The 13,615-nt window shown below is 44.0% G+C and overlaps 1 protein-coding gene across 4 annotated transcripts; it reads right to left on the bottom strand.

The window, feature by feature from the left end:
- Positions 1-587: 587 nt before the first annotated feature.
- Positions 588-12,293, bottom strand: LOC134874776 (troponin I, fast skeletal muscle-like). Of its 4 annotated transcripts, none has more exons than XM_063898959.1 (8): positions 12,107-12,293; positions 11,926-11,998; positions 3,744-3,776; positions 3,135-3,171; positions 1,845-1,973; positions 1,565-1,654; positions 1,035-1,208; positions 588-786 (listed from the first exon to the last, which is right to left on the bottom strand). In XM_063898959.1, the coding sequence occupies exons 3-8, from the start codon at positions 3,749-3,751 to the stop codon at positions 709-711; spliced, it is 516 nt and encodes a 171-aa protein (XP_063755029.1). In that variant the 5' UTR covers positions 3,752-3,776; positions 11,926-11,998; positions 12,107-12,293; the 3' UTR covers positions 588-708. The 4 variants fall into 4 exon arrangements, with proteins under 4 accessions (XP_063755029.1, XP_063755038.1, XP_063755018.1 ...); XM_063898968.1 differs by having other exon boundaries at positions 12,228-12,288; XM_063898948.1 differs by lacking the exons at positions 11,926-11,998; positions 12,107-12,293 and adding an exon at positions 5,055-5,162.
- Between the last annotated feature and the right edge of the window lie 1,322 nt (positions 12,294-13,615).

Below are 13,615 nucleotides of genomic sequence, written 5' to 3'. Positions count from 1 at the left end.
AAGGGGGGCCCAGCCAACATTCACTTTTCACAGCTCCCTGAACGCATCGCTGTGGACATATTGTTTTACCTCACTGACATCACAGCACCACCAAGAGAAACACAACCTCGCTAAAGCTCCACACGGCCAAGGAACAGAACACTCATTATAAAGCCAGCGTTAACAATCAGGAGAGGTTCAAACTCAATGGGTTTTAATTGGATTTAAGTGTAAATTTACGGGTAAAAGTTGAATGAAGCATCATTTTTTGACAGGGATTAGTCTCTGTGCTTGCTCTGTTTCGGGGCCAGTTTTGCTTTAACGTTTGACAAAAACAACACAAAAAAACAAGTGAATTTCTTGTGATTTTCGGGACGATTCTGATTGAGGCGCTTCGTCTGCAGCGCTGTGCGTCACTGAGTCAAAGACAGAATACCTCACGACAGCGTGTAGGAAACACAACACATTTATTAACAGAGCGGCAGGAAGGTGTCAAAAGTGAACATTAGCACCGAAAAGGAAACAGGAGGTCTTCAAAATAAAAGCCCTAATTATCCGACAGAGGCACATTCAGTTCTGTTCACAAATGTACACTAACAGACCGAGGCTGACACTGACAGTTTTAATGAAACAAAAACTTCAAAATCCAATTAAAAGTTCCATAAATTCCATAAAAAGTGCTAAAAGCCAAACTGCAGGAGCGTGGGGATGGGGGGGGGGGGGGGATGTTTAGGCCGCCTCGAACATCTTCTTCCTGTCGGCCTTGTCCTCGATGTTCTTACGCCAGTCGCCCGCCGCCTCTGCAGGCTGCAAGAAACAAATATCACAATCAGAAAGAGAAAGCCTTTTGCTTCCCTGAAAACTAAACGCTGATCGCAGTCCCCTCTCCTCTGCCGTGCTCTATGTACACCGTTGGAAAGAAGAGACTCTCAGCTTTCCAATGATACCCTTATCGTGTGTGTTCTCCAAACATTCAGCGAAATATTCCACATAACACGATGACTGATTTTAAGAAAAAGGCCTTCAGAGTATCTCCCCCCGTGTGTCGCACTCACCTCCTCCTTGACCTCCTTCTTGACCTGCTTCAGGTTGGCCCTCAGGTCCATGTTCACGGTGTGTTTGGAGCCCAGCAGAGCCTTCAGCATGGCGTCAGCGGACATGCGGACCTTCTTCAGAGCGGGCTTCTTCACGCCGGCCAGGTCCACCACCTTGATCTTCAGATCTTCAATCTGTCAGCAGACACATGTTATCACACATCTGTCTCACACTCACTGTCCACACGCTCTGGATCTTCCGATCAGAGTGGACAGAAAACACAAAACACAAGGACATTTCAGAACGAACGGCAGATAACCCGACAACGATTCAGAAAGACAAGTTACGGAAAACCCCTAATTTAGGAAAATATTTTAAAACTTAAGGAACTTTTTTTTAAATACGGAGGATCTCGACTTCCTCAGAAAACACTTGGACGTTTTAGAAAATACGGCAAACTTTCAGAATCACACAACAAGGTTTCAGAACAACGTGACAACTCCCGGAAAACATGACGGCGCTCTGAAAGCTGCAGGGGGCGGAAGCGTACCTCTTTGTTGGCTTTGCCCACTTTGGTCTCCAGGTCGTACCGCTCTTCATCCACTTTGTCGATGAGGCAGTGCAGCTTTTTGCAGGCCTCCTAAAAACACAAACAGACGTGGTGTTTACCGACCAATCACAGCCCTTCACCTGCAGACGCCACGCTTCAAACTAAAGGAAGACTGCCGATCAGAATCAGGATCTAGAGACTCTGGGAAATGTATTTGGAGGGGGGCTTAAACTACACGATACTCTTTATTGTCCTCATAAGGAAATGTACTTTGACTCACCATGAGGGCGGCCTGGTCTCCGCTCAGGCTGGGTTTGGGGCAGTTCTCTGCCATGTACGCCGCCTTGCTTGCCTCAAGTTCTTTGACTTCCTGTTTGATCCAGTTCGCCGCGATCGACAGCATCACACTCTGCAGGGAACACCGAGGAAAAAGAAGAAGAAACTACCAGCGTTCAGAGAAGGGCGTACCATCAGGACAAACCAACAGAAAATAAAAGCATTTAGACCGATATTATAATTGCAAGATAGATAGGAGGGCGGGAGGGAGGGTGGGAGGGAGGGAGGGTGGGAGGGCGGGAGGGAGGGTGGGAGGGAGGGTGTGAGGGTGGCAGGGCGGGAGGGAGGGAGGGTGGGGGAGCTGCAGTCAACTAGGATTTGTATAAAATATCATTCGTAGGCTGGGTCTTCTCTGCAGCTGTACGATCCTTTACGAATTACGAAATCCTGTACGAGTTTTGGACATTGCCCTGGTGTTAATTGCAATTTCAACACAATTATGATTAATTGAGCTGCTCTAGTTCATACTGTTGTAAAGGTTTGATTCAGATGATTGTCAGGTTATGGATCTTATGTGACTGTGTGTTTTATGTGAATACGGTTGGGATTTTATACAAAGTGTTTGTTTGAATCCACGTGCAGAAGGTATGTTCTTGACATGCTTTGTCCATTTTAAGCTCATGAAACAGGACATGTTCAATCCATGTTGGCACCAGCAGCTTTAAACCCTGTGTGTTTCAGTGCTCACCAGCAGAGCGCGCCTCAGAGCTTTGAACAGGCTTCAGCCATCCTGCAGCAGACTTTGTATCCTGTATATATCATATGAGTGCATTAATGTGCTCCTCACTTTAAAGCTGCAGCTGGTAATTCTTAAGCTCATTTGAATTATTTGATATTCATTTCATTATTTAGCACCTTTTTATGCAGAAAGCATCACAAAGCAGAACACATATCACAGTATTAAAATGAATAAAGTCCATCTGGATTACAATACAATACACCCAAACAACGAGCAGTAACATGAGCCTAAGTTAAAGAATTCACAATAAAAAATATACCATTTTTTTATTGGGAATTCTCTGGAAGATATCTGATTAAAACATATCTTCCAGAGAAGTCACAATCACAAAATGGATTTGATTTTATAAACCTTTCTGAATCTGCTAGAAGCTCCTCTATGTCTCACTTTAATGAAACCTTGATGGATCCTAGCTCCTGCACTCCACTAAGCTGTTAACATGCTGTATATTAAAGCAGGTTCCCAATAAACCCGAAGAATGAAACGCGCTCGTACCTTCAGGTGATGCTTGCGGCTCGAAGTCATCTTCTTTCTGCAAAGATCAGAAATCACTCAGTGATATAATCCAGCAGAGTACTGAATAAAAGCATTTGGTTTTCCCCTCATGTGTTTAATAGTGTAGAAAGGTCTCTTCAGTGGAGCGGTTTGTTCCTCCCTAATGTCTCATCTCTATTCCTTCCTCTCTGACTCATCTTGTCCTTCTCCCACTTCCTTGCTTTTTCAGATCTCCAGCTTTCCATTTCTTATTTCGTAATAAGTTTCCTTCCCTCCCTTTCCTCTGTCTCTCCTCACTCGTCTTCCTTTCCCTGCACTCTCCTTTCCTTTTCCTTTATTCATCTACTGTCCCTTTCCTCCTCTAAGTGTTTTGTCTCTCCATATTTTACTTTCCTCTGAATCTCTATCTTTTTCTGTCTGTCCTGGGTTAGGGTTAGGGGTTAATTTGATCTCAGAAATCAACTCTTTTTCCATTTTTTTTGTTGAATTAACTCAAAAAATGTGATTAAAAACGAAATTAATTCACATCTGGTCCTAATCCTCTTCCAATTAAAAATCCACTTTTTAAAACCACTTAAAATCCCTAATTGATAACGAGGCGACACTTACTCAGACATGATGGCGGGTTCTTCTCTTCACAGCCTGCTCCACACAGAAGAAGAGGAAGAAGAAGAAGAAGAAGAAGAAGAAGTCATTGAGAATAAACGATGTTATCATCAGCACGGCGCTTAAACATCGGAGACCCTCCTCCGTATGAAAGGCGATCTAAAAAGCTTTTGATGAGCAGCTGAGTGGTGACAGAGCTAAGTTTGGACGCCGGGTTTGGGTCGGATGACGCTGGGCGATAAGCTTCTCTACAGGTGTTCAAACCCGAAGATCCCCCGGGAGTTAACACTTCAACTCCTTTCAGGGAGGGGGCAATGTGCAGCGGCAGCAAGAAGACACACACACACACACACACACACACACACACACACACACACACACACACACACACACACACACACACACACACACACACACACACACACACACACACACACACACACACACACACACACACACACACACACACACACACAGGAAATCAGTCTAAACAAGCCGCTCTGATCAGATTGCAGGAGTTATTTTATACTATAAATAATTCGGCTTTAGTTTTCAGTCTCATTAAAAGGTGGAAAAACGAGCTGGAGATATCTGAGCCAGGGGAGATTTTCACACTTGATTTAAGACTTAAAGTGGCATTTATTTGGACACCAAAACTTCCCTCAAAATCTTGGACCAGATGCTTTGAACCACAACTCAAGATGGAATTATTTTGATCTTGTGGAGCTTTATTTTACCCCTGATACAACCTCCAACACAAGTCCAGCTAAATCTAAGAGATCATTTCCATCAGCTCGGTGTCGTCTTCATTTCGGATATTTCAATGGAATTTCTGGAAGAAGTCCTGAAACTGAACCGTGATAAAATAGAAATCGCAATCAAATTTTGCCTCGAGGGCTAAATCGGACTCCAGAATACCTGGCAAGGGTAACTTCTGTTGCAGCACACTCTCCAAAAACAATAAAATCAAACCTTCTTCTCTAAAACATCCAGGAGATCTCATGCAGCCAAACATCAGAAGTCAAAGCGTAAACAATCCTCATGAAGCTCAAATTCACCCAAACCAGCCACGCCGTTGAATTGCAAAACAGCCAAATGCTTCAGAAGTAAGAAGCAAACGCCTCGTTAAAACCTCTGCAGAGTCCGACCCTCGGCTTCACCCTGATCACACTCCCCCTCACTTATTAACAATCCTCCGAGGTCGGGACCTTATCACCTTAGCACTTAACCCAGCAGCCCTCTGCGTCCATTAACCAGCCGCACTGATGCATGCAGAGAGGAAGAGGAGGAGGATGAAGAATAAGCTGGTCTCACCTACGAGGAGAAAGAGTCCAGGAGGAGGATAACACTGAGGAGGAATCATCCCCGGGGCGGTATATATATATAGGAGGGCTCAGATATGGATATGGAGCCCCTGTTTATGGAAATGCAGGATCCTCAGACCAATCGGCCAGAAGCTGCTGGAATATCATCGAGCCCTGCCAACCGCTCCCTGCAAATCAACAAATCAACAAGGCATCTCCGAGGAGGAGCCTGGGATCATTTTAGGACTCTGCTCAGCGCCACCAAGGCGCTATAAAGGGGGGGAAAAGGACTATAAAACCATCAGAGGCCAAACCGTTTAGCCATACAAGGGGGGAGGGGTCGAGGAAATTACAGGAGAGGAGAGTCTCTCTGGGTACTGGGGGGTTGTTTATGGTTTGTTAGAAACACCTGAAGATGCCTCAGGGAGGATAAAGGGTCTCAGGAGAAAGGGAAGGGGAAATTTAAGGTGAAATACCTTAGTTTATCTGTTTATAAACCGATGTTAAAAAACTAATCTGAAACCTGAGGAAAGTCTTGGTCTGTGGTTAACACAAGCTGAAGGGATTTCTGTTCTACCTTTAACTTAGCGGTGGAGACGTGAAGTCATGTGACCGTGCTGTGGTTCCTTTATAGCCCAACGTTAGCCTCCTTTAGCTTAGCGATGGTGACGTGAAGTCATGTGACCGTGCTGTAGTTCCTTTATAGCCTAACATTAGCCTCCTTTAGCTTAGCGGTGGTGACGTGAAGTCATGTGACCGTGCTGTAGTTCCTTTATAGCCTAACATTAGCCTCCTTTAGCTTAGCGGTGGTGACGTGAAGTCATGTGACCGTGCTGTAGTTCCTTTATAGCCCAACATTAGCCTCCTTTAGCTTAGCGGTGGAGACGTGAAGTCATGTGACCGTGCTGTAGTTCCTTTATAGCCTAACATTAGCCTCCTTTAGCTTAGCGGTGGAGACATGAAGTCATGTGACCGTGCTGTAGTTCCTTTATAGCCTAACATTAGCCTCCTTTAGCTTAGCGGTGGAGACGTGAAGTCATGTGACCGTGCTGTAGTTCCTTTATAGCCCAACATTAGCCGCTGTTAGCTTAGTGGTGGTGACGTGAAGTCATGTGACCGTGCTGTAGTTCCTTTATAGCCTAACATTAGCCGTCTTTAGCTTAGTGGTGGTGAGGTGAAGTCATGTGACCGTGCTGTAGTTCCTTTATAGCCTAACATTAGCCCTCTTTAGCTTAGCGGTGGTGACGTGAAGTCATGTGACCGTGCTGTAGTTCCTTTATAGCCCAACATTAGCCCTCCTTTAGCTTAGCGGTGGTGACGTGAAGTCATGTGACCGTGCTGTAGTTCCTTTATAGCCTAACATTAGCCGTCCTTTAGCTTAGTGGTGGTGACGTGAAGTCATGTGACCGTGCTGTAGTTCCTTTATAGCCTAACATTAGCCTCCTTTAGCTTAGCGGTGGAGACGTGAAGTCATGTGACCGTGCTGTAGTTCCTTTATAGCCCAACATTAGCCTCCTTTAGCTTATTTTCTGCAGCATACTGAATTCCAACACCATTGCTTTTTGTCATCACTTCAGTTGTATCTGTACAGACGGATAGTTCTGAATCAAAACAGGCTTCGGTTAAACCTGCTCATCAGCCTCAACCTCCAGCTGGACTCACAAGAGGACTCGTCCTTTAAAGTTGTCTGGAAGTCAAATCCCGCACCTCCTCCCACTTACCGGCCTCAGCTGTGGAGATCGTATCGGATGGTTTTAAGCCTCCGTCTCCACAGCTGCCCGACACCTCTAAACACAGGACGGGGCTAAAAGTTCACAGGCCAGCTAACGAAGAGCTGTGACGCTCAGAGACAGAGCTTAAATTAGCGGTTATACACACCAAACAAAGGGGGGGAAACTCTCAAAACCCCCGGTTATTCACGCCATGGAATAAGTGCTTAAAAGGGAAGTGATAACTAAGCAGTTTCAGGGATCCTGGCTTTCCTTTCGTTTATGTTTGGATCCATGATCTTTAAGGGTTTTGCTTAAGGAATGTTTGGCTCCTTTGAATGCCAGATTTCACACACAGCGTTGGGAGGACTTCGAAGAGACTTTGCAAACGTAAAAGCACTTTTCAGGATTCAGCAAATGAGCACAATCACCTCTCTGATCCACATTATTTTAAAGACCCCCACTCGATAACTACTCAGGGTTTAAAGAGCACTTTAACGCAGTCATGCAGCAGAAAATAACTCATCTTGGGAGTTTTCCTGCCAGCTTAATCGAAGGAGCTTCGGACCCGCAGTCTTCAGAAACCCGGTCAAAAGAGAGAAACCAGCAGAGACTTCGATATCACTTTTAACTATTGCTCAATATAAAGTGCTTAGCTCGCATTTCTGCCGTCTATAAATATCCGGTTTTGTGCCTGGTTAGCGTTTCATCTTGGACCGCGGATCTGTCCTCAGAAAAGCTTCCAGACCTTTCTCTGGCTGCACCCGGGCCTCTCATATTAACACTCGGGCTATATGGGCCGTACAGATATGTGGGCAGGATTTCAGGTGGGAGAGAAGTCAGATTTTCATGTGGATGAAGTTACACCGTGTCTCGCTCATAAAAAGCATTCTTACTTAATTGCTTGAGATTCCTCCCGGGGAGATCCACCTGAAGCAGAATGCCTCATGCAGCCAAAAGTACCATGTAAAGAGTCTGAAGTGTTTAAAGATTGAGCTAAAATTATTTTCTTAATGTTCTTGAGAAGATTGTGGTTATTGTTGAGCGTCCAGTGCTATCGTTTACAGCTAGCAGCATGACTCTATGGCGACGTCGTTTCCAGAGTGAAATATCAAATATTGGCACGGAGGTTATGAAACTCAGCACGGGGTGGAATGTGTTGAGGGATCATTTGTCCTCTAGCGCCATCATCAGACCAACTTTATAGGCCTACTCACTTTATGACCGAATACCTGCAGATCTGTTCACATCAGCCTCAGTTGTAAGTTAGCAACTGTTAGCATGCTACATCATGGAGAATAACAAACCTGCGTGTTAGCTTTGCCATTGTGAGCATTTTAGCATGCTGGGATTTATCATCTAACCTCAATGTGTCTCAACGTTTTCTCAAAGTCAAGCCAGAGCATTCCCTCTCATATCCAGCAGGGGGCGACTACACTCTACACGATTGTATAGAAGTCTATGAAAAGATGACCCTACTGCTCACCTTGTTTTTTGAGCTCATTTAACATTTTCCTGATGAGTTCATGTTCTCAATCTATAAGTGCAGGTGTTCTTTAATACAGCATGATGTAAAATAGGGTCAGATTTAGTGGAAAAAAGGCGGTAAAGCAGCGTGTGATTTACAGTAAGTTTGACAAGTTCGACCACAGTCAAGTTTGTGTTTTTACGCCATCAAGGTTAACTTCAACATCCTGTTCATCTGAAAATGTTTATTTCAGCGTAAGGTTGAGCTACACTTGCCTCTTGTGTCACTTCTGACTCAATCCTTTTATTGCAGCTTGCACAAAACAAGCTTTAAGTTCAAGTCCTGCCCGTAAGAGTAACACACAGCCGACACATCATCAAAAGTATGATGAGACCATTTAAAACAGGAGCCGGTGTCTCCATCTGTCGGCGATTTATTAATAGTAAATATTTGGAGGTCAACTTTACAAATGTGTGGATACAGGACCTTCAGATCCGCAGGTTTAGTGACTCCAGACAGCGAATGCTATGCTATGCTAACTGAGTGCTAACAAAACCGCTGCTTATCTTGCATGATTAATCTCCCGGTATCTGAGCGGAAAACATGTTTTAAATCATACTGCAGTGTTTGTTTAGTACAACACACATCTCCCTGCTAGTTTAAAAGAATGAAATGTAATCCCACCGTGCTTTCTTCTGTTGTTCATTGGTTATTGGAGGGACTGTTCCAGCAGCGACATAACCGGGCCTACCGACCATGTTTGAAAAGTGAATCAGTTACGGTTACTCCGCTGTGCAGGTTAAGGTTAAGGTTGTGGTCGCTAATGTCCTCTAAATATCGTTGGTGGGCGACACCTTGGAGTTATGGTTTCCGTTTATTTGTCTTTAGCTTCACAATAGCATGTAGCTAATAGCATATCGTGTTTGTGAGTACATGAATAACGTGTGGAGTTCCATACTAAACACACCGCCTCCTCTCCCACTCATCGACGCTATGATGTCCAGTATCATTATGTGTTTGATTACCAACAAACATCAGAAGAACTGTGTAACAAGTGTGATGAGACCGGTCACTAGAGAGCGACGTGGCAGGATGCACCTAGCACCGGCCCCCGTCGCCGCCAACCAATGGGAGAAGACTTTACACCGAAACAGAGGTGTTCAAATGTTTTGTCACGAGAGATCGAGGTTTCCTCCTGTGAATCTGTAGACAGAACCACTCGAAAGTGGACCAAGCAGGAGAAGACCTCGGCCGAGTGTCCTTTGTAGACTTTTCATATCATTATATGGTACCACTTTACAAGAAGACCCTTATAACGGGTTTAGTTTGTCATTCATTTATTAATTAGGTTGTGAACACTTTATAAATCATTAATAAGCTTTCATAAGACCGGAGATAAACAGGGCCACTGTGAGCTGTTGCTTGCCAAATAGTGAGCCCACATCTATCTGTACTGCCAGGGGCGGTTTGTGTATTAGGGCGATTTGGGCGACGCACTACCAACGGGAAAAAGAGGGGATTGAAGCCAGGTAGCCAACATAAGGCGTAGCCATCTTGCCTAATAGTGAGCCTGCGTTCATGTATGAACACTATGAACTGCTTTATAACTGGTTAATAAAGTGTTTACAACCTTCTTATGAACACTATATAAGTAGTCTTATTGTAAAGTACCCATTGAATTAAGAAACGCTGTACATGACAAGCTTCTTGGATTCCTTCAGCCTATTCCTACTCAAGATTTGAAAACCCTGTCTTGCTATTAAGGACGTCCAATTCCCATTCCCTGAAGACGCGACCGGTCCGTTCATCAAAGACTAACCCAGTGATTTCCCAACGGTCGTTTCCCCGGCCCTGAATAAGTGGAGGACATCCTAGATCCCGTCTGAATTTACCAGAGCCTCTGAGAAGCTGGTCAGCAGTGATCACCTCCGCCCAGCGAAAGGTGTGAGCAGTGACACACAGTTAGCAGACTATAGGGGGGAAGTCTGGGCTGGGAGGGGGGGGGGTTGGGTTGGCGGTGGTGACAGGATGATCGAGGCGCAGACAGGACCAGATGATGGAGGTGAAGGCATGCTGGGAATGTAGTGTTGCAGGCTGATGCTGCTGGGGGGGGGGTCAGGTTCAGAGGTGTTCTCTACTCGAGCCTCTGGAATGTTCTGGACCTCTCCTCACCATGCGGCGGTGTTTATAACTATATGTTTGTGTTTACATGCAGGCGGAGTCATAATGCTGACGGAGGAGCGTCGGTTTGTTTGGGTCTGCCCGTCAGTACCATCTTTCACAACGCACCACGGGGGGGGGGGGAAACCTAACCAGAAAGGAGGTTTCTGGGTATCTTTTCACGATGCATTTAAACTTGGTTTTAATGCAAATGATCCACAGTGTGTTGCTAAACCTCATTTTAATTCCTTAGTTTGGCTTTTGTGTCTTTACATTTATTTGTTTCATATTGAGTTCTTAGTATTTGGAGTGGACAGCATTAAGTGTTTTTCTATACACATTATTGAAGTCAACATTACACGTCCATTGCTGACTGTTAGCTTGCCAGGCTAACACACATTATTGGCTAACTGTTGTCCTCTTTCACTGGGAATTATCAACAGATAGGGTAAGAAAAAACAGGACAGTACGGATTCACAGGATAAGAAACTTAAAGATCAAATAAAATAATAGTTTGACTTTTTGTGGAAAAGTGTGAACACATGAAAAGTCTATGAATTGTATTTTAAACAATGAGATGTTCTCACTTTCTCTCACTTATTAAGGGTTTCAAATATTAAGGATGTGTCTGGGCCTCGAAGTGATCCTAATTTACCTCAGAGCAAACAACAACAAACAACAACAAACAACAACGTTTTTTATGATAAAATGTACAAAAAACTCCTGTCGAATTTCGGACTACATTACATTTACACGTCCACCGCTGACTGTTAGCTTAAGGCTAACCCACATTATTGGCTAACTGTTGTCCTCTTTCACTGGGAATTGACAATACTTCTGCAATTCTCCTGAGGCAACCTTTTGAATTCAGAGCTTTGCAGTGAAATATATCAGAACAAAGTGCTTCTACTTTTACCGAAGTAGAGGATCTGAGAACTTCCTCCACGTCTGCGTGTCAAAGCACAGTTCAATAGATTAAGAGCCAGTGAAGGGAGTGGATACTATAACCCATTATTAGCAGCACATAATATAACTCTGAACCCCTCTGCACGATAATATCATGCTCATTCTTTTTAGCTTTCACTAATGGTGCATTACCTAGTCACTGCCGAGGCACCCTTGAGCAAGGCGGTATATTTCATGTGTGTGTGTGTGTGTGTGTGTGTGTGTGTGTGTGTGTGTGTGTGTGTGTGTGTGTGTGTGTGTGTGTGTGTGTGTGTGTGTGAATAATAAGGAGGGATTGGAGTGCTTCTTCCGAATAAACACACAGCCATCGGCAGCATCTAGTGGCCGCTTTAGGAACTGCGCCTGAGGACATGCCCTTCTGACAGTGGCTGATGTCTGGTTATTTAATTATGAGAGCCACCATTTCACAAACCAGATAATCAGGAGAACTTACAGCCGGTGTTTGGGAGCGTCTGAGCCGTTACTCTGAGTGACCCCAGTGTCCTCGATGCACTCTGAGAGCAGACCAACCTGATCTCTTGACTCTACTCAGCAGGTGTCTGGTGTCTGCTTGCAGATTCATAAAAAGAAATACTCACCTCGGCTTTAACCTTCGTCTTCTCCTCCTCCTCCTCCTTCTTGTTTTCCTTCTTCTTCTTCTTCATGCCAGCTCTGCAGAAGGGATAAACAGTGTTGTACTTGAACGTGTCGTCTAAACATGTAACCTAAACCGACTCCAAATCACAGATAAAATTGAGTTCAACCGTCCTGAAGATGCACCTGAAGTCTGAGCAGCTTTCAACAACACAAAACCAGAAACACACGCTTTCTTTAGCAGTTAAAAATGTGTTTCTGCCTGAAATATCCCAGTGTCTTTGTAAGAGTCCAAAGTATTTCTCACATTTGACTGTCATTAAAGTGCCATCCAATAACTTCACTGCAACACTTTAACGCCAAAGCTTGTTTACATATTGTTTAGTTGGGAGAGGTGTGACTCTGAGCAGCTGATCTCACTGATTAACAACCTTCATAGTGACAGGAGGAACTGATGAGAGTAATCAGCTGCAGCCGTTTGCCTTGGACTGAGACGTAGAAACACAGCCTAGTTTAAATTCATCTCAAAGTGTAAATATTATGGCAGAGCTTTATTGAACTCAGAGGTCTGGAGAGATTTTGAGAGAGTAAAATAAAGATAAAGTGCATGTTGATGCTTTGAATGCCTCTACTGAAGACTCCTTAGTGAAAGGTGACAGGAAATAAGTGAAAAAGGGTGTACACACTCACACAGGGGTCAACAAATATCATAACCTTGCATACATCATGAAATCAATACGTACAGCGATGATTAAATGAGGCAATATATAGAAAATGCATGTAAAAAAGCAATGCTTGTCAGTGTGATTCAATAAACCGATAAATAAATGGTGTTTTTTGTTTACAGGATTCAGTTCATTTGCATAAATGAAAGACTTGCCATAGAAAGACCAACGCTGTTATTGGTGCACATTAAACTAAATGTGCATAAACTGACTGACAGATTTCAACTAACTCATCCATAGCATCCTAAAAGTCAGCATATTTTGACATTATGATCCACTAGCACGCAGCAGTTTCAGTTTGAATTAGATTTACTAACCCTAACCCCTTATTGGTGTTGTGCAACATATATTGTATTTATTAGGGAGAAATGTGTCTAAGACCTCCTTAGTATGGACTTCAGTGGGAGCCGGTTTAAGTCTTACATTTCACGTCCTCTCCTGTCATTTATCATTTTCTTCTCATTTGAATCACTTTATGAAAAACAAGACATCTTTTCCTGAATGTCTTTGCCATTCATGTCATTTAGTTTTACTTAAACTGCTGCTTCAGATTATTTCTTCTGACAAATCTTTGTATTAGTTTTTGCACAGAGAGCAAACAGACAACAGCAAACATAAATACCATAAGGGCGGTGGTGGCAAAGTCCATAGGGGCTTGGCCTGGGAACTGGAAGGTCACCAGTTCAAGTCCCCGAAAGACCAAGTGCCACCGTGGTGTCCCTGAGCAAGACACTGGTTACCTACACTGCTCCCCGGGCGCCGTACATAATGGCAGCCCACTGCTCCTAACACTAGGATGGGTCAAATGCAGAGACCGCATTTCGTTGTCCTAGTACTTGTACTCTGTGCAATGACAATAAAGTTGAATCTTCATCTTCAGACATTTTCAAACATTACATTTCCAATAGGGTGATTTAAGTTTTGGGTTCTTCATCAACAGTAAGGGTGTCAATGTGGTCCAAAAAAGGCT

The sequence above is a fragment of the Eleginops maclovinus genome, chromosome 2 (assembly GCF_036324505.1).
Source record: "Eleginops maclovinus isolate JMC-PN-2008 ecotype Puerto Natales chromosome 2, JC_Emac_rtc_rv5, whole genome shotgun sequence".
Classification (NCBI taxonomy): Eukaryota; Metazoa; Chordata; class Actinopteri; order Perciformes; family Eleginopidae; genus Eleginops; species Eleginops maclovinus.
Note: the sequence above shows the minus strand (reverse complement) of the source record. Positions and strands in the feature narration are given on the sequence as shown.